We start from the raw sequence: 18939 nt of genomic DNA on the forward strand, positions 1-18939 counted from the left end.
AGGAATGCTCTCCGCCCGGGCTCCAACAGGTTCATTCGGTTTTGGGGCTGATCTGCCGGTTGCGTAAGGTGAGGAGAAGCAGCCGCCGCCTTCTTCCGCCAGTTCAAACCGCTTCTCTTCTCCAGCTGGAAAGCTGAGGAACCCCGGAGGGTGGGAGGGGGTTTCCAGGTGGGATTGGGGCATGCAGGACACGCATTGTTCGAGGGGAGCATCAACTTCCCCATTCCCTGCACTGCAAATTCCCTGGGGCTGAAAATTCTGGGGCTTCAGGAATCCCCAGTGAGATTCAGGAGGAAACACCGGGACATGCACCCAGACCTAGATTTACATCTTTTCAGTGAAAAAAAAAGCCGGGGTGAACAGTCTTGGAGCTGAAACTGGTTCCACAAACCCCTCCCAATAGACGGGATAATCCAGAGCTGGATTTTATTGGCAGTGTGCAGTTGGGGGAAGTTTTGAGGCTTTTTATTTGTTTTAACAGTGGGATAAATCGGGATCTTCAATGGACGCAGCTCAACACCTCATTTAAATAGAAATTTAAAGCAATTAAGCAATTAAATTGTGTTGTTTTAACAATGGGGTAGGCTGGGAGTGGCTTTGCTGAATACTATGTGCTGTGGAGGGACTGGAGATCCACAGGGACCCTCAGGAAACATCACAAAATCCCTGGAAGGTTCCTCAGAGGAGGGATGTGAGCCCCTGTCAAAGTTGTGGGTCAGGGAACAGTCTTGATCCTGCTGGGGTGTGCCCAACACATATATTGGGGTATTTCAGTCTCTGCAAATCCCAGTGTGTCCCGCCCAGCTCAACTCGTCACTCAGAGGAATCCGGAATGACTTCAAAATGCTTCAGAAGGTTTAAGAAGGTTTTAAAATCACATATTGACATAAAAGTAGTTTTAGAACCCTGCCCAACACTAATGCTCCCAGTTGTGAAACTCTTTGGACAACCCACATCACCCCTCCTCGGAGCAGGAGGTTGAAACTGAGTGCATCTGAGGGTGTGCCTGGGAGCCTGGGTTTTTGTTGGAATTCAGTGAACCCAGCCACTGGAGTCAGGCCGAAAGTGACAGATTTAGCTAAAACAAGGATTTCCCTCGAGGGTGTGATACATCAGAGAGTTCACGGGGCTTTGGCCACGGCCCAGGGAATTTGGGTTGGAGTTCGCCTCCAACACCAACAATACTTTTGTTTTTCTTTGCACTCTGGGGAGTGTTTGCAGGCAGGTCATGGTTGTGCCAAAGTGAGGAGGGCGTCCTTTCAAACCTGAAAACAATGAAGAGAATGAAACAATCCCCAAAAGGTGACATCTCCACCCCCCCCTGGCACCGACCAACTCCCTGTGCCCATAAAAAGGGGCACCCAGCAGCTGCTCCCACAGACTTGGCTTCTCTCGCCTCTCAAGCCCCAGCCTCAGCTTTTTGCTTAGAACTTTGGGGACCCTTCACCATGTCTCGCCAGTCCTGCGCTCTTGGCAAGGGGTTCAGCTCCAGCTCCGTGTGCTTCGGGGGCAAGAGCAAGGTCACGTTTGGCGCCATGCCCCGTGGAGGATGCCGGGGAGCTGCCGGCGGCTTCAGCAGCAGGAGCCTCTATTCCCTGGGGGGCAGTAAAAGCACCTCCTTGGGAGGATTTGGGGGGGCTGGTGGTGCCTGCAGAGGCTTTGGTGGCCAAGGAGGCTTCGGCTTTGGGGCCGGAGCAGGATTTGGGGGTGGCTATGGTGCAGGGGGCTTTGGTGGAGGCCCTGGCAGTGGCTTTGGTGGAGGATTTGACGGTGGGATGGGGGGCCAGGGCTACCCCCCATGCCCCCCAGGCGGCATCAGGGAGGTGACCATCAACCAGAGCCTGCTGGCCCCCCTCAATCTCGAGATTGACCCTGAGATCCAGAAGGTTCGGACACAGGAGCGGGAGGAGATCAGGAAACTCAACGACAAATTTGCCTCCTTCATCGACAAGGTTTGGAGGGGCTTCACTCCAGGATGGGCTCTTGAGGGTGGGAATGACCAGGAGATGCTCATCCAGGGACACCCAGAGCTACAGTTGCCCAGATCACCATAAACTGAAGGTGTTCAGAGCTGTTTTTAAGGGGAAAATGGGCTATTTTATGGGGAACATTGGGCTACTTTGAAGGAGCAGGTGAAGTTTTTTTGGGTGTTTGGGGCTATTTTTAAATGGGATTTTGGGTGCTTTGGACTTCTTTTAAGAAGATTATGTGACTTTAGGTGACTTGAACTATTTTAGAGCAGGAGGTGCAATTTTTTTTTTTTTATATTTTCATGGAGATGTTGGGATTTGGGGTGTTTTGGACTCTTTTTAAGGAGAAGATGGGATACATAGTGATTTTGGCCTTTTTTAAGGAGACAATTGGACTTTTTGGCTGTTTTGGTCTATTTTGAAGGTGTTGGGACTTTTTTGGCTATTTTGAACAAGAAGATGCCAAAGCCATGAAGTTCATTGTGTTTCTTCTTTTTAGAGGCTCCAAAATTGGGAAGGGGTCGTGACCCCCCTTTTGCCCACTCGCCCCATTCACTGTGGTCCTACCTGTCCTGTAGGACTGGGGAGTTATCACACATTAAACAGGAATAAAATATGGAAAGCACATGGGGGAAAAAAAATCAATAAAAAGTTGGGGTTTTGAAGGGAGAATCTGACTCTTTCCCCACCTGTTCAGGTCCGGTTCCTGGAGCAGCAGAACCGAGTCCTGGAGACCAAGTGGAAGCTGCTGCAGGAACAGGGCGGTGCAGGAACAGGGGGCAGGAACCTGGACCCTTTCTTTGAGACCTACATCAGTGGGCTGAGGAAGCAGCTGGATTGTCTCTCCAGTGAGAAGCACCAGCTGGACACAGAGCTGAAGAGCTTCCAGGACATGGTGGAGGACTTCAAGACAAAGTAAGTTGCTTGAGGTGTCTGGTGGTGAATAATCAGAGAGAAAAACTCACTTCAAACAGTGAAAAAAAGGAGAAATATTGATAATAATTATCAATATTGATTTTTTTCCCGATGGTTAGAAAATGTAAAATGTTTTGGGAAAAGTGAGTTTGGATGAAAAGTGGTGCTTTTTCAAGGTATTTCTCAACTTTTCTCAGATTTTTTCAATATATTGCTTGAATTGTGTTTCTTCCTGAAGGAGGATCCTCCACTTTTTGTCTTCTTCAAGAAGGAATTCCTTAAGAATCAGTGACATTATGATTTAATTCATTAATGAGTTGCTAAACCCAGCTCTAATTTCCTTATGGATTTCCTCATGATTCTTTCACATAATATCATTCAGGATTTGAGGGTTTCTGGTTTCTGTGGGAGGCTGACAAGAAGTAAAAAAAATAAATATTTCCTGCTGTTAGTTATTATAATATATAATTTATTTTAGTCTATAAATATGAACATAAAATGTGTCCAGTTTGAAAAAATAGAACAAAGACTGGAGAAAGGAATCCACTTGAGGAATTACAAAAAACATTGGGCAAAGAAGTCTGGGAATCATGGGAATCCACAAGACCTGGGATCTACCAGAGGCTGCTGAGTGAAAATTGACTTTATATATGGAGAAAAGCATCTGGAAAATTTGAGTCCATTTGGGATTCTGGGGTGTCTTGGGCAGGATCAGGATCTGAACTCGATGATCCCTCTAAGCCCCTTCCAAATCAGGTGATTCCACGATACCTGTGAGGAGTTGAAGGTTCTTGGATCTTGTAGAAGGAGCTTGGAGTGGCTGCAAGCACCATGACTCCCTTGAGCAGAGCCAGAATTCCTCTTTCCAGGCTTTCCTCACCCAGGTGCTGGAAGTGCAGGAGCCAGGGCTTGTCCTGAAAGGCGAAGTGCAATTCCCTGTCCATAAATCTCCCTTATGGCAGATCTATTTTTGCTGGGTTTATGAGTCTGAGGCCAACAATGTTCATTAGCCTGAGCCGGAGCCAAAACAAGCAGCCTGATTCCATCTCCCTCCTTCCCATCCACAGGTACGAGGAAGAGATAAACAAAAGGACGGCAGCTGAGAATGAATTTGTGCTCCTGAAGAAGGTCAAGTCCTTGCTTTCACCTAAAAGGATGCCAGGAGAGATGAAGAGGGACTTTGGACAATGGCCTGGGGTGACAGGACACAGGGAATGGCTTCCCACTGCCAGAGGACAGGGATAGATGGGATATTGGACAGGGATTCTTCCCTGTGAGGGTGGGGAGAAGCTGTTGCTGCCTGACTCCTGGAAGTGTCCCAGGCCAGGCTGGACGGGACTTGGAGCACCCTGGGAGAGTGGAAGGTGTCCCTGTCCATGGAAGGAGGTGGAATTGCATTTAAATTCCTTCCAACTCAGACTGTTCCATGATTCCATGAAATTTTAGATTAACTGGTGTGTGCTGAGCTGGTTTTCTCATCCCATCTCTGCTGCAGGACGTGGATGGAGTCTACATGGCCAAGGTGGAACTCCAGGGTAAACTGGATTCTCTGTCGGATGAGATCAACTTCCTCAAGTGTCTTTACGAGGCCGTGAGTACTGTGGGGCACTGGGATGGGGGAGAGTTGTGGCACCATAGGGAAGCTCTGGAAGGGCTAAATCCGGGTTGGGCATCACCTGCAGGAGCTGGCCCAGATGCAGAAGACGGTGTCCGACACCTCGGTGGTGCTGTCCATGGACAACAACCGGAGCCTGGACCTGGACAGCATCATCGCCGAGGTGAAGGCGCAGTACGAGGAGATCGCCAACCGCAGCCGGCTGGAGGCCGAGTCCTGGTACCGGTGCAAGGTGAGGGTTGCACACTCTGCTGGGGCTCTCCAGTGTCCAAGAGGATGGGAGAGCTGCTACTGGTGGCAGCTCAGGCCATGGCAAGATCTGGAACATTGCTGGTGCTGGCCCATCCAGAGTGGACCTGGCACCGATTTGCTCTCCTTGGCTTCCTTGTGGTGATGTGGGAGCAGCTGTGAGGTTACAATGGACTCAACATGCTCCTCCTGCTTCATCCCACCAGTATGAGGAGCTGCAGGCAACCGCAGGCAAGCATGGAGACAGCCTCAAGGACACCAAGACCGAGATTTCAGAGCTCAACCGCATGATCCAGAGGATCCGGGCTGAGATCGACAGTGTGAAGAAGCAGGTGGGGGTTATGTTTTTGGAGCAATGGGGAGGACCTCTTGGTCATGCCTTTTGAAACTTCCCTGAAGGGAAAAATGTGTGGTGGGAATTGTTGGGTGTGGGAGGGACCTGGGAATAGCTGAGCCTGAGTGGCTCTGGCACATGTTGCCCAGAGAAGTTATGGATGCTCCATCCATGGAAGTGTCCAAGGCCAGGTAGGACATGGCTTGGAGCAACGTGGGATAGTGGAAGGTGTTCCTGTGCATGCTCCAGATCATCTTCAAGGTCCTGTCCAACCCAAACCATTACATGTTTCTCTGCTCTGGGATTATGGCTGCATCTCTCACTGGCTGCTCCCACCCTACTCATCCCCCCATGCCTTGCCCTCCAGTGTGAGACCATTCAGACGTCGATTGCGGATGCAGAGCAGCGTGGGGAGGTGGCTCTGAAGGATGCCAGGGATAAACTGGCCGAGCTGGAGACAGCCCTGCAGAAAGCCAAGGCTGACATGGCCCGGCAGCTCCGGGAGTACCAGGAGCTCATGAATGTCAAACTGGCCCTGGATGTGGAGATTGCGACCTACAGGAAGCTGCTGGAGGGCGAGGAGTGCAGGTGGGTGGGATACAGCAAGAACTCCAGTGTATCCTGATCAGTCAATGGGAAAAATGTGTACCATCATCTTCATAAACATTAACGGTGTTGTTATGAGCTGTGGACCATGGTCCTGTGGCTGTGTCAGTGGACCAATCCTGACTTCATGGAGTTGAACCCCTCCAGATGCTCTGGCTGGATTTGACACTCCATCTCGTTTCCTTGCAGGATGTCTGGAGAATGCCAGAGCTCTGTCAGCATCTGTAAGTACTGTTCCCACAGGAGTGTGGTGGGCTGGGACTGGTGCTCCCAAATTTCTTTGTGGCATCAGAGGTAACCTGGTGCCTTTTGTTCCTCTCTGCAGCCGTGGTGGGCGGCAGCAGCTCCGTGGGAGGTGGATATGGCAGCGGACTGTGCCTTGGAGGAGGAGGAATTGGCTTTGGAAGCGGGAAAGGCAGCTGCAACACGGGCGGTGCTGGTTTATGCTTCAGCCTGGGTGGGGGTGGATTTGGTTCTGGGGGTGGATTTTGCTCCCTGGGTGGGGGATCTAACTCGGTGGTGGTGGGGGGATCTGGCTCCATCCTGAAGAACAGTGGCCCCACCAGGAGGGCGTAGGAAAGGGATCAACCCCCTGACTGCGGCAGCCGGAGGAGAAAGGGAGCGAACTGCACGATGACCCCCCAGTGACCACCTGGTAAGGACTGAGATTCCCAACAGCAGCCAAGAACAGCTCAATCCCTTGTGCTGGACATCAAGGTGCCCAGCTCTCCTTTGGGAGCGGGACCTGCCCATTCATGGGAGCCCCAAACCTGGCTGGGATGAGCCCAGCACCCTCCAAGCAAGAGGTGCCCGACCACAGGCAGGAGCGGGGATGGATCCGAGCACAGCTCCGAGTGCGCAGGGGAGCCTTGGCTTCTCTCAGGCTCTTGTGCTGGATCCAGCCGTGGTGCAACTTTAATCAATGTCACTCATCAGCCGCAGCTCGAGCTCCAAAACAGGAATTTCCTCCTGGTGCCTTGGCTGAAGATGTTTCTCACCCAACTGACTTTTTAGTTTGCTCCCCCAGAAGTTTCACTCGTGCTGTTGTAAAATGTTTATTTTTACTCAGGGTTCACCTTTTCCTTGGGACCATGGGAACAATCACGTGTGTTTGCTTAAGCCTTTCTCCTTGGCATGTGCCATCCCCCAATAAACATAAGAGGCAGAAACTTGGTGTGGTTTTCTCCCTAACCAAAGAGTTTCATGTTGTAACAAGTCTCATCTTCTGATGAGATCTGAAAACATTTCCTGACTTTCTCCTGCCCTTTGAAGTCTGAATTTAAAGGAACTCAGGTGAAGGGGCAACCGGGTCTCCTCTCGCCCCTCTGTCTCCAAAAATGTGGGGAGTTTGTGAGTTTTGCAGAACAAGGAGGGTCTCACCGGGGAGGCTGAAGGAACGTTGGGTGCAAAATGACAGTGACACAGTTGGGGTGTCTGGTGACAGCCCTGGGAACGAGCCTACTCCTAGCAGAGAGAAAGAGGCAGCCCCTGGATCCTCCTATGTGTCCTGCAGGATCCCCGGACATGGCAGAGATTGTTGTTCCACCATTGTCCCCACCAGCTCTGAGCAGACTTTCAGACTCTGTAGATTTTAGGAGACTCTTCCCTTCCTTCTTCTCTTCCTAAAGCCTTTCCATGCTGGAGTTAGGCAATTTGGGATGTTCCCCAGCTATCCCACCTCTCCCTGGCCACTGTGCCTGACCACACAACTGCCCATCCTGTCTACCGAGGTGGCCCCAGCTTGGGGTGCCACAGCTGGAGCTCCCAGGACACTCTTTGTGCACACTCCAGGTACTTTAGGAGCATCCTACCATGGTTGGTGTGGGAGAAGGAAGAACAGTCATCACCCCTCCAAATACTTTGGAGTTAATTCCTTGGTGTACATTATTTTGGACCCAGCCCTGCAGCTTTTCCTACTGTCTGCACTCATCAAGGATCCATGGATTGCTCTTAAGGCATCTCCAAAAGCTAACTGAGACCATGGGAAGAGACCTTTCCCCCCATGCTCCACCAAACCACACCTCTCCCCAAAAGCAGAGTATTTGGGTAAATTTTGATCCCCAAACTCTTGCTTTGGTTTGACCTCTTGCTCAGGAGACCTTGAATCACATCCCTGGCCAACCACAGCCTGTGCTTGGGGTGACTCATCCCATTTCTCCCATGTTCCATTCTGAGCTGGTAAAGGCTGAAGACATCCAGTACCAGCAGTGACAGGCGGAATGTCACAATGGAATGTCACAATGCTGCCAGCACGGGCTTGTCACTGCTTGGGTGGGGACATGGTTTGAGTGGTGGTTAAACATTCAGGGAGTTGTAAAAGTGACCTGAAGTGCTGTTGAAAAGGCATTTACTTCCCTCGGAGTCACCCCAATCCCTCGGAGTCACCCCAATCCAAAGTCGCTCCCAGCAGTGACTCCTGCCTGAGGAGAGCCAAAGGGCTTCTCCAGGAGCACAAAGGCTGTCGCTACAACAAACATACTTACAAGTCCCTCCCTTTTTGTTCCTGGGATTGCACCAGCAATTAGGGAAAAATTATCCCAGGCTGGACACAGAGGTGATATAATTTCTGCCTCTGGTTGGAGGAGACACAATGGTTTCCATGGTCTGAAAACAGGATTGGATTCATCAGGGTTTGTCCCTGCCCATGGCAGGGAATGGACCAAGATGAACTTTAAGGTCCTCTCCAGCCCAAACCATTCCATGATTCTGTGATTTCATGGTTAACTCTCAGTTATTCAAGGCCTGTGTATTTTCACAGCAACATGGAACAGTCTGGGTGGGAAGAGACCTCTGAAGGTCATTTTCCTGCACTGGGGGTTCCAGGAGAGCTGTAGAGGGACTTGGAAAGAACCTGAAATGGTGGGCTAAGGGGTGATGGCATCCAACTGGAAGAGGGCAGGACTAGATGGGATATCTGTAAGGAATTCCTCCCTGTGAGGGTGGTGAGGGCCTGGAATGGATTTTCTGGAAAAGCTGTGCCTGCTGCATCCCTGGAAGTGCCCAATTCCAGGCTGGATGGGGCTTGGAGAGTGAGGTCTGCTGGAAGAAGTCCCTGCCCATGGAAGGGGCAGGATGGGATGATCTTTCCACTCTTTTCCCACCAAGCCATTCCAACTCTGCCCATCATGTCTGAACCGGGAGGTGATATCAATACCCAAATCCCAGTTCGATTTCCTAAGCTTGGCTGGAGCCAGGGCCGTGACTCAATGCTCTGCGTTATCTCTCCACGGGTGCTCAGGGCTCTGCCGTTTGCTGACTCGGGAACTCTCTTCCCCTGGGAACAGGAGAACTTTCAGATCGTGTCATCCCGCCCACAGAAGGAGAAAAAAATCCCAACAAAAATCCCCCATGAAAGCGTAACCAGAGGTTTGATAACACTGAGGATGGTGGGTCTTGGCTAGGCAGTGCCCCAGCCCCCATTTTTATTATCTGTGTATTGATTTCTTGTCTAATTTTTTTTATTTATTGCCTATTAAAACCTCTGTCCAACCCACAACCCCTCTCTTCCTTTGCTCTTGCAGTGAGGTTTTGATATTATATACTTTTTTCAAAAGTAAGACTTGAAGATCTTGAAAGTCTTTTCCAGTCTTAACAATTCTATGATTATCTGACTTTTCTTAGCCTTATCTACCCCCCTAATCCATCTCCTTGAGTCCTTCCAGACCCACACAGGTCCTGGAGGTGGGATAAACACAGGGAATGTCATGTTTTCCAGTGGAAATGCCAGTTTAGCTGCATATCCGGGTCCCAAGGCACTTTTGGAAATGGGTGTCTGGGCAATATTTTTAGAGGTATTTAAACATCTGATGATACCAGAAGTTGCTGGTGTGGATTTTCCAGAAGCTCTTAATTAACATGTGTCCTGTGAGAATTCTGAGAGCTGCACCACATGGCTGCCAGCACAGTTAGGTGTCTCCAGAGCTGCGGGTTTGGACTTCAATATGGCCTAGGTGGCTTTAAAATGTTGAAAAGTAATTAAAAAATCTATTTTTTTTCTATAAAAAAAAGAAAATGAGACTAATTGCTGCTTGGCAAGCAAGGCAAAAGGGTGGATCTGTGATGGATTTTTGGATTAAATGACTTACAGAGTCAGCCTGAATCACTCCATGATTCTGTGAAGGGTGGTGCATGCCCAATGCTGGAAATGTCCAAGGCCAGGTTGGACAGGGTCTTGGAGCCACCTGGGATAGTGGGTGTCCCTGCCCATGGCAGGAAGTGGAATGAGATGGGCTTTAAGGTCCTTTTCAACCCAAACCATTCTGGAATTCTGTGAAGGATCATAGTCTGAATCCACCCTCGGTTGGGGATCTGAACTGGATGATTCTGACAAACTCCTGCCTTTCTAAAATCCACATCTGCCAAAGATATATTTACATACAAACACCAAAATAAGTGAAACATCTGAAAAGCATGGTGATTCCTCCAAGCCCTGTGCTCTCTGGATTTTCACATCTCTATAAATGAGTTGAGCTCTATTAATTGCATTTAAATTGTTCCAGGGCATGTGATGTGGGAAGCAAGGTTTGGGATCCCTCCTCCCACTGCACTGGGGCTGTCCCTCCATCTTTCTGCACGTCCCACCATGGCAGCTGGTGCCTGGTGTCTCCTCATGGTCCTGAAGTTTTCAGAAAATCCTACACAGGTTTCCCGGATAGGGTATTTCTTCACCAGCGCTGAGATTATCTTGGCATGAAGACAGTGGGACATGCTTTAGTCCAACAATAAATGAATTTCCAGTGCCAGCACCGGCATCTCGTCACTGGTGAGGTTTTATTTATCAAAAAGGTGCAGAGCCTCATCAAAATGCAATTTGCTGAGCTCTGGCGGTAGATTGAGAAACTCAATTCTCCAAGCCAAAGGCAATTTTCCAAGTAAAAAGAAGGCTGAGGGTGTAACTTAGGTGTGTTTTGGGAATTGTGAAAGCCAGGCTACAACTTGGCATGAACTGCAATGCCTGCCTGCAATGGGGCTTTGGAGTGAGAGATTTAAAGATAAATACAAGCCGGGAAACAACCCCAGTGGATAAAAGGTGGAAAAAAAATGCCTAGTATATCCCAGGGAGGCTCTTGCTGCTCCATAAGGTGTAGGATTCCTTAGTCGTGGAGTGCTGGGAGCCCCATTTGGATATTTTTTGCTTTTTCTCCTGCATTAGAGGGTGTGTTTCTGGGTAGGGTCAATGTTTGGCAAATTGGAGATGGAAATCTTTAGCCACGCCACGCTGATGAAGACAGGACCTGTCTCCTCCTTCACGCCCATGCAGACCCAGCCCACCTCCAGAAACACATAAAAGGGAGCGTCCGCTGCCCTCCAGCCAGAGGGACTGACTTCCCTTCTTCCACCCACCTCCTCACCCACAACCCCGTCGAGTTCCTCAGCTTCTCCATTCTTGGCTCTTTTGAGGATAACCAGCCATGTCTCGTCAGTCTGTCTGCAGGAGCTTTGGAGGGGGGAGCAGAAGGGGCTTTAGCTCCTGCTCTGCAATTGGCGGCGGCTTTGGAGGCGGCGGCCGGAGCAGGAGCAGCTACAGCTCGTACTCTGTGTCCAGGGGATTTGGAGGTGGAGGGCGCTGCGGGGGCTTCGGCAGCCGGAGCCTCCACAACATGGGGGGCAGCGCCAGGATTTCCATGGGCGGGTGCTACGGTGGCGGGTACGGCAGCAGGATGGGCGGCTTTGGCGGGAGCTACGGGGGTCTCGGCAGCTTTGGGGGTGGAATGGGTGGAGGAGGAGGAGGAGGAATGTGTGGCTTTGGAGGAATGGGTGGAGGAGGAATGGGTGGCTTTGGTGGTGGGATGGGTGGCTTTGGTGGTGGAATGGGTGGTGGAGGAATGGGTGGCTTTAGTGGCCCAGGCTTTGGCATGGGTGGACCTGGGAGAGGTGGCCCTGGGATCCAGCCAGTGCAGATTGACACGACCCTCCTGCGCCCGGTCCATGTTGAGATTGATCCCCAGATCCAGCAAGTTAAAAACCAGGAGAAGGAGCAGATCAAGACCCTGAACAACCAGTTTGCCTCCTTCATTGACAAGGTGAGAGGGGGGGATTGTGCCTGATTACGGCCTAAATTAGGAGGAACTTTACAGTTGCGCAGAAATGTCCTTCTGGAGCTAAATCCCAGCAGGCAGAGAAACTTGAGCAGAGCCTTTTCATTAAGGGAAGAGATGGGAATCTCTCCTCCACACAAGATCAAAGCCATGTCTCCAGGGCTTTCATCTGTCCTGTTGCACCAAGCTCTACTCTGAGCTTACGTTCTCAAGCAGGTTCAACACCTTCAACCTCCGCAGGTTTCGGGCACAGATTCTCCCTCCTCCACCACTCTCTGCCCAAACAACCTCCCATTGAAGTATTAATTTATATATTTTTCTCTTTCAAATCTCCAGGATTTTAAATCTAGGCTGGATATCAGATTTCCACACTACCTGTGATGGGGACAGACTTGGAGTAAGGGCAATGTGTAAAAACTCCTTTGAGTAGAAAAATATTAGAAATTTCCTTCTTTTCCTGATTTTGCAACTTAGGCACCAACAGAAAGTTTTAAAAAACAGAGTTAATTGGTTCTCTGATCTCCATACAAATCTTTGTGAGTGATGCAAGCGATGTTTTGGTGGGAGCTGTTCCTGTGTGATGGTGGGTCCTCCATGTCTTGGCTGTAGGTCCGATTCCTGGAGCAGCAGAACAAGGTGCTCTCCACCAAGTGGGAGCTGCTCCAGCAGCAAGGGCCATCGGGGCCCAGGAAGAACCTGGATGTCATCTTTGAGAACTACATCCAGAACCTGCGGAGGCAGCTGGAATCAATCCTGGCGCAGCGGGGCCAGCTGGAATCGGAGCTGCAGAACATGCAGCAGTACGTCGAGGATTACAAAACCAAGTGAGTGCGGAGCCAGGAGCAGCTCAAGCAGCCTTTTGGTCACTTTAATTTTTCCCCACTGCTTTTTATGGTGATAGTGGAGATAGTTTTTCAGCCCAAATATTTTAATTTAGTGATTTTTTCCCTTTTAGTTTGTTTCTAATGGCCTTAGGCAGGAAAGTCCAGGAATACAATTTGCACTTTTCCTCTCCATAGGTATGAGGAAGAGATCAACCGGCGCACGACAGCTGAGAATGAGTTTGTGGTGCTGAAGAAGGTGAGTCACGGGAATCACAAAATAATCCCTCAATATTTCCCACAGCTTTACCTGTGCTTGAATGGGAATTGTGGAGTTTTTAAGATGTCCCAGCTGATATCCAGAATCCCTTATAGTCAATTTGCATAAGTGGATGACACCATAACACTATTTACTTTTAATTATTTACATATATGGTTTATTATATATAAGCATAATGATGTCCCAGTGAATAACATCAAACTCTCAGCACAAATGGCGATTCCCACAGGCCTGAAGGATTCCCAAGAGGAAAAAATTTATTTTCTGTGGGATCTTTCCTTTAGGATGTGGACAGTGCCTACATGACCAAAGTCGAGCTGGAAGCCAGGGTGGGAGCTCTGACAGACGAAATCAACTTCCTGAGGTGCATCTACGAGGAGGTAGGAGCTCTCTCTTCTCCTGGGAGGCTGAAATTTTCATCAGGTGTGTGGTGGCCAAGGACACTGAGGTTGGACGGGGTGTCTGTGTCTGGGTGGATTTAGGCTTGAGATGGTGCCTCTGACTCATGTCTTGGTTGCAGGAGCTGTCTCAGATGCAGACGATCAGCCGGGACCTGTCCGTGGTGGTGTCCATGGACAACAACCGGCACCTGGACCTGGACAGCATCATCGAGGAGGTCCGGCGCCAGTACGAGCAGATTGCCCAGAGCAGCCGGGCTGAGGCTGAGGCCTGGTACCAGAGCCAGGTGAGTCAGGGAGCAGTCGAGACTCTTGGGTGTGGCTGGGTGATTTACAATAATTTATGTCTGGGTGAGACATCTTTTCAAGCTAACGGGGCTGGAGCTTGTGGCGCAAGGAACATCCAGAGGGATTGAACTGCTTTTGAGGGATCTGACTCACTGTTTCCAATGCCTCCCAAACTCACCGAGGTGTGTGGCACAAACTGATGCCTTGGGAGGCTGCCTAGAGCAGAGGCCAGGCAGTGTTAAAGGAATAAAGTAGGTATTTATTAAAAAGGCCTTCAAATGATACACCTTGGTCAGTACAAGAGCCAGCCAGGGCTACCAAGGTGGACCCAAGATGGACAAGGGCTCATGAGTTTTCACACTTTTATAGGTTTTGGTCCATTTACATACTGAGGTTAATTGTCCAATTACAGCTTCAGGTTATTAAGTCCCATCCCTCCAGACTGTGCTCAATTTGCTGTTATTTTTGCTTTTTGGGCCTGAAGCTTGGCTTTTGGGCTGGAAAAAGATTGTTTTGTCTCTCTAAACTGTGAGTAGAACTTGCTAACACTTTATATGAAGTTCAGAGTTATATACTAATGCAGTACAGAATCTGGATAACATGAACAGTAAAACTTAAGGCACCTCTGGATAAAAATCACCCAAAATGCACCTTAATGAGAAAATTCCAGACCAAGTGACTTTTCAGAAGCAAAGAGATGCTTTATAGTGTCACTAAGATGCATTTCAAAGCTCAAGCCCCATGACTGAGTCCCAGAGCCACCTTGACCACTGAGCTGGGCATCCATCGTCAGTGCAGTGGGTCCTCATAGTGTCACCTGAGCCTTGAAACTGGGGACAAATCTCCTTGAGGCACCAGGAACGTGTCACTGATGGGTCGATCTGTCTTGGTGCCATCAGTACGAGCAGCTCCAGAGCACGGCCGGCCGGCATGGGGACAACCTCCGCAACACCAAGATTGAGATCCAGGAGCTGACCAGGAATATCCAGAGGCTGCGGGCTGAGATTGAGAATGTGAAGAAGCAGGTAGGGATTGGTTGATGTCTCAGGGATGAGATTTGAGGACATGAAGAAAGGAAGGGGCTGGTTGGTGTCTCAGGGGAAGATGGCAGCAGGTTGCATCACAAAAGACCATGAGTGGGGCGGAAACCTTCTGTCACCCCAAGTTCACTTCATGCATATATTTATTTGCCTCTGGATTTCTCCTCTTGGGGGTCTGAGGACTGATCCTTAGGGACAAAATGAGGTCTGAGAAAGCTCCCGTTGTGCTCCCCAGAATCAACAGCTGCAGGCAGCCATTGCTGAGGCTGAGGAGAGGGGGGAGATGGCTCTCAAAGATGCCAGGTTGAAGCTGGAAGAGCTGGAGAGTGCCCTGCAGAAGGACAAGGAGGAGCTGGCTCGCCTGCTGAAGGAGTACCAGGAGCTGCTGAACACCAAAATTGCACTGGATGTTGAGATTGCCATGTACAGGAAGCTCCTGGAGGGAGAGGAGAACAGGTAAACAACTGAGCTCTCATTGGGTGCTGTGATCTACACCTGGAATATTAAATGAAATCTCAAACCAATTCTTTGGGCTAAAGGGTAAATGCTGTGCTTGATACTTTGTGGGATATTCTGAGGGTCAGGACCCTTAACTGTCTCCCTAGCGGTGGCAGAGCTGCTGCCCCATCTCTGCCACTGGTGAATTTTTAATGCATCTCAAATCTGGAGAAACCTCATTGTAAAGAGGAATTTCCAACCTCTTCCGGCCTCCAGTCTTTTAGTGATTCCAAAGTGGTTTACGAGGGTGAATCAGGAAAATGATTGGACAGTCAAAACACAGTTTAAAGTTTTTACAACCTCTCTTTTATTGGGTAATTAAAATGTCCAATTTCCTTCACAGGCTCTGCAACGACAGCATGGCCAACGTCAATGTCTGTAAGTATCTGCCCTGGGGTCCTTCAGAAAAAGCATCAGACTGTTTTATCAGAGACAGAGCATGCAACTGGGGAACGGGAACATAACCTGCGCTTCTCTTCCAGCTGTGGTAGGCAGGACGACTGTCTCTGGAGGCAGAGGAGGCATGGGAGGAGGATTCGGAGGCAGCGGCATGGGAGGAGGATTCGGAGGCGGCAGCGGCATGGGAGGAGGAATGGGAGGAGGCGGCATCTGCGGAGGAGGCAGCAGCTTTGGAGGAGGCAGCATGGGCGGCAGCTGTGGGATGGGGGGAGGAATGTATTCCGGTGGCTTCTCCTCTGGAAGCGGAAGGATGTGCGGCTCTGGCGGGGGATCCTCCTCCGTGCGGAGATGCGTCACCACCACCTCGGTCAAATCTTCGGGAGTGAGATTCTGAGCCCCGAAGGTTGACAAGGAAAGAAGCACCTCCTCTCTCCCCCTGGCAGCAGCCCAGCCTCCTGAAGCCCAGCTCTGGTGTCGTGCAATGGGATGAACTGTGTCCCTCCCAGCCAGCTTCTCCCAGATGCTGGTCCCACCCAGTGGTTTGGTGGTGATGCCGTGGGTGTGCTGGCACCGGGAGCTGCCCGGCAGGAGGGGCTGCTCTGCCTTCCTTGCTGTGTTGTACATTTCTTTTGGCAAATGTGTATAAAACTCCTCTTTCCTCCTCCCTCCTCCTGTTCTGTGTCCCTGGGGTGCTTCTGTGTGTGTCCATCCTGCTGTTCCCTTTGCAGGCCTTTGGGGTCAGGGTGGGTGTGAGGCAAGTGGGACTCATCCCTTGGGGAGGGGGCATCTCAGGAGGCGGCTGGAGGGAGGAGCTGGCCCAGGGTGGAGCTTCTGGGCAGCTTGGGAGCCCCAGGCGTGCTGCCAGCACACCTTCCCTGGAGCTACAGCTTCCATTCCCCTAGTTCCGGCTCTCAGTGACACCTGCGACACCGCACACACACCTGGAGACTATTCCTAAGGAGAACAAAACTGTCCTTCAGTGCCCAGCTCCCATGACACAGCGTAGTGTCCCCACCTCCCTCCCTCCTCTGTGGGCTGCCCTCCTTCCTTGAGATGTTTCCATTCCCAATAAATTGCAGAGAATATTCACGATTGTTGTGTTGTTGCTTTGGGAGCTGCTCTGGGCAGGGTGGGAGAGGGCGTTTTTCCCCTGCCTGTCCCTATGTTTTGAGGGAGCAGATCAGTGGTGGGCATGGAGCAGGGCAGGTGCCCCAGCTCAGATGATGTTCTTGACTCTCCCCTGGAGGCACAAGCCTATATCTGCAATGGTGGAGGTCTGGATCCTTCTGCTGAACAATGAGAAATAAGACCCCAGGTTGGAGACCTGGAATCATTGAATAATGGAATGGTTCGGATTGGAAGGGACCATAAAGATCATTTAATTCCAACCCCCTGCCATGAACAGGGACTAGACGGAAGGTGTCGCACCCCTGGGACCAACCAATGAAATTAAGTTGCTCCTTCTGAGGTTCCTTTGGGATCATCTCCAGGTGCAGGAGACTTTGACCTGCTGAAGGAGATGGCACCACTGGTGCCGTGTGCAGTGGCGGGAGGGCAGGTGAATATGGATCAGGATGCTGGTGAGGCACCTGCCACTGGCTGCAGTCAGCCACAAACTCATCTGCCCCAGGATGAGCCATGATTCCAGCGTGGGAACACAATGGGCTGGGAAGGTGTGATTCATCCCCATCCATGAGCTCAGGTACCATCCTCTCCCTGAGAAGCCAATTAATTCCTCAGCGGCTCATCCTTGTTCCAAGAGCAGGAGGGAGAGAGATTTGGAGGAGCTCAAGGTTTGAATTTGGGAGGGGAGTCCAGAGTGTTTGATCTGAGGTGTGCTGTGGTTCCTCCACCACCTGGAGAGATCAAAGAGGCACAAAATGCTGTCAGTGGTGGTTCAGGGATCCCACAACAGCCTCTGTGAGTTGCTGATGGTGCCAGAGTGGATCAGGAAGCTGCAGACTGAGGAAGAGGTCCAGGAAAGGCAAAAGGGAATGACTACAAACTTCTTGGAAGAGACAATTATACCACTGGAAGCCCAGCAGGAGGGTGCCAGGGTTGGGGAACGTGCCTGGGTTTGGCGCAACAAGAAGATTCTGAGAAGGCTCTGAGAAGTTGGTGTTGTGCCAGGAGCACTTTGAGGTTTGGCTTGGGGCAAGAGTCACCTGTTTTGGTGCTTAATTTTAACACTTTGTTTCTTCTCAGCTTTAAAATCCAGAACACAGCATTGTAGTGCCATGTGAGGAGCTGTTGCAACACCTCTTCTGTGCAAGATCCATGATGGAAGCTCTTGGCTGGGTCAGGTGCGAAGCCGGAGCGTGGCTTTGGTCTCCATCCGTGTTTTCTGCCGAGTTCACATTTTCCCTGGTGTTGATCTTACCATGTTCAACTCCTTGTGTAAGAGATCTGAAGGATCAGTTTGGTGTTGAGTCTCACCTGAAGGAGGCTGAAGTGACTCCAGGTTTGGAATAATCTGCACATCTTGTCTGAAGATGTCAGAGTGACTCAGTCTGGGCGTCTTATCTGCAGGAGCTGAGTGTGGTCAGCACCCAGGCATCTGGCTGACTTTGCAGATCTTCCTCCTTGCTGTGAACCTCCTTGTGGGATATTCCAGTGAAGTGCTGGTGCCTTCATACCATGGGTTTGGCAGCTGGGAGGGAGGCCAGGAGAAGGGACAACCTGCTTTCTCCACCTAAACCCGCACCACTCTGCAGCTGCCCCGGCTGCTCTTCATGAGCAAGTGAGCTGGGCTGCAGGATGGTCTGGAGAGCTTAAATGTCCATCTGGGAGATGACCATGGAGAAACCAGCCCATCTTGATTGCAGCTGCCTTTGGAAAGGAGGGTGTCCCCTCCGTGCTTTGAGGGTGCTGTCCATTCTCCAGCTGCAGGAACACACACCTGGGCAACCTTTGGCCAACCATTGGTCCCCCTCAAATCTGGATAACCTTGTCCCACAAGGGTGGGACAATCCTTGGCCAACTCTTACCTGAATCCCTTGAGAGGGGGATAATCTTGACCAACCAGGAGCTAGGAGCGGGACAACTCTCATTCAAGTGTTACTGAGCCCCCAGGAGTGGGATAACTCTTGGCCAACTGTTGTGTCTCCCAAGGGTGGGATAACCCTTGGCTGACCATTGACTCCCTCAAGGGGAATGTTCTCCCCTCCCTGTTTCAGGTTGACTGCGGGGCTCAGTACCCCTGTCCCAGTGACAGTCAGGGACATTTCAGTTTTTGATGCCTCTTGTTACCTTCAAACCACGTTTAGTTGACTAGATCTCACTGGGAACTCTGAAAATTCCTTCTCAAATTCTGTGTTCATATACAGGTCTTTTGAATGGCCTTAAATGCATGTTTCAAGGGTTAGAACATGCATTTTCTGCAATTTTTTCATTCCTTGTGCTGTTTTCTAGAAAAATGTGAACATTCATTTTCTATTTAATTCATTAAATTATTCAGGTATTTAATTGATAATATCCAGGTAGATAAA

General features: G+C 50.4%; 2 protein-coding genes across 2 annotated transcripts; both read left to right on the forward strand.

The window, feature by feature from the left end:
* The first annotated feature begins 1392 nt into the window (after positions 1-1392).
* LOC131569929 (keratin, type II cytoskeletal 4-like) lies at positions 1393-6858 on the forward strand. The gene is made up of 9 exons (XM_058822253.1): positions 1393-1952; positions 2668-2885; positions 3953-4013; positions 4381-4476; positions 4568-4732; positions 4956-5081; positions 5451-5671; positions 5879-5913; positions 6015-6858. The coding sequence occupies exons 1-9, from the start codon at positions 1449-1451 to the stop codon at positions 6263-6265; spliced, it is 1677 nt and encodes a 558-aa protein (XP_058678236.1). The 5' UTR covers positions 1393-1448; the 3' UTR covers positions 6266-6858.
* A 4160-nt stretch (positions 6859-11018) lies between these two features.
* LOC131569926 (keratin, type II cytoskeletal 6C-like) lies at positions 11019-16540 on the forward strand. Its single transcript, XM_058822249.1, has 9 exons — positions 11019-11712; positions 12337-12551; positions 12747-12807; positions 13113-13208; positions 13349-13513; positions 14414-14539; positions 14790-15010; positions 15396-15430; positions 15535-16540. The coding sequence occupies exons 1-9, from the start codon at positions 11101-11103 to the stop codon at positions 15843-15845; spliced, it is 1842 nt and encodes a 613-aa protein (XP_058678232.1). The 5' UTR covers positions 11019-11100; the 3' UTR covers positions 15846-16540.
* The last annotated feature ends 2399 nt before the right edge of the window (positions 16541-18939 follow it).

The sequence above is a fragment of the Ammospiza caudacuta genome, chromosome 31, assembly GCF_027887145.1.
Source record: "Ammospiza caudacuta isolate bAmmCau1 chromosome 31, bAmmCau1.pri, whole genome shotgun sequence".
Taxonomy (NCBI): domain Eukaryota; kingdom Metazoa; phylum Chordata; class Aves; order Passeriformes; family Passerellidae; genus Ammospiza; species Ammospiza caudacuta.

Excerpts from the sequence above, each read along its gene's own strand:
- LOC131569929 (XM_058822253.1), top strand. The coding sequence starts at position 1,449 with ATGTCTCGCCAGTCCTGCGCTCTTGGCAAGGGGTTCAGCTCCAGCTCC. Across the intron at positions 5,672-5,878 it reads CTGGAGGGCGAGGAGTGCAG|GATGTCTGGAGAATGCCAGA; the intron begins GTGGGTGGGATA and ends GTTTCCTTGCAG. Across the intron at positions 5,914-6,014 it reads CCAGAGCTCTGTCAGCATCT|CCGTGGTGGGCGGCAGCAGC; the intron begins GTAAGTACTGTT and ends TCCTCTCTGCAG.
- LOC131569926 (XM_058822249.1), top strand. The coding sequence starts at position 11,101 with ATGTCTCGTCAGTCTGTCTGCAGGAGCTTTGGAGGGGGGAGCAGAAGG. Across the intron at positions 11,713-12,336 it reads TTGCCTCCTTCATTGACAAG|GTCCGATTCCTGGAGCAGCA; the intron begins GTGAGAGGGGGG and ends TCTTGGCTGTAG. Across the intron at positions 14,540-14,789 it reads TTGAGAATGTGAAGAAGCAG|AATCAACAGCTGCAGGCAGC; the intron begins GTAGGGATTGGT and ends TGTGCTCCCCAG.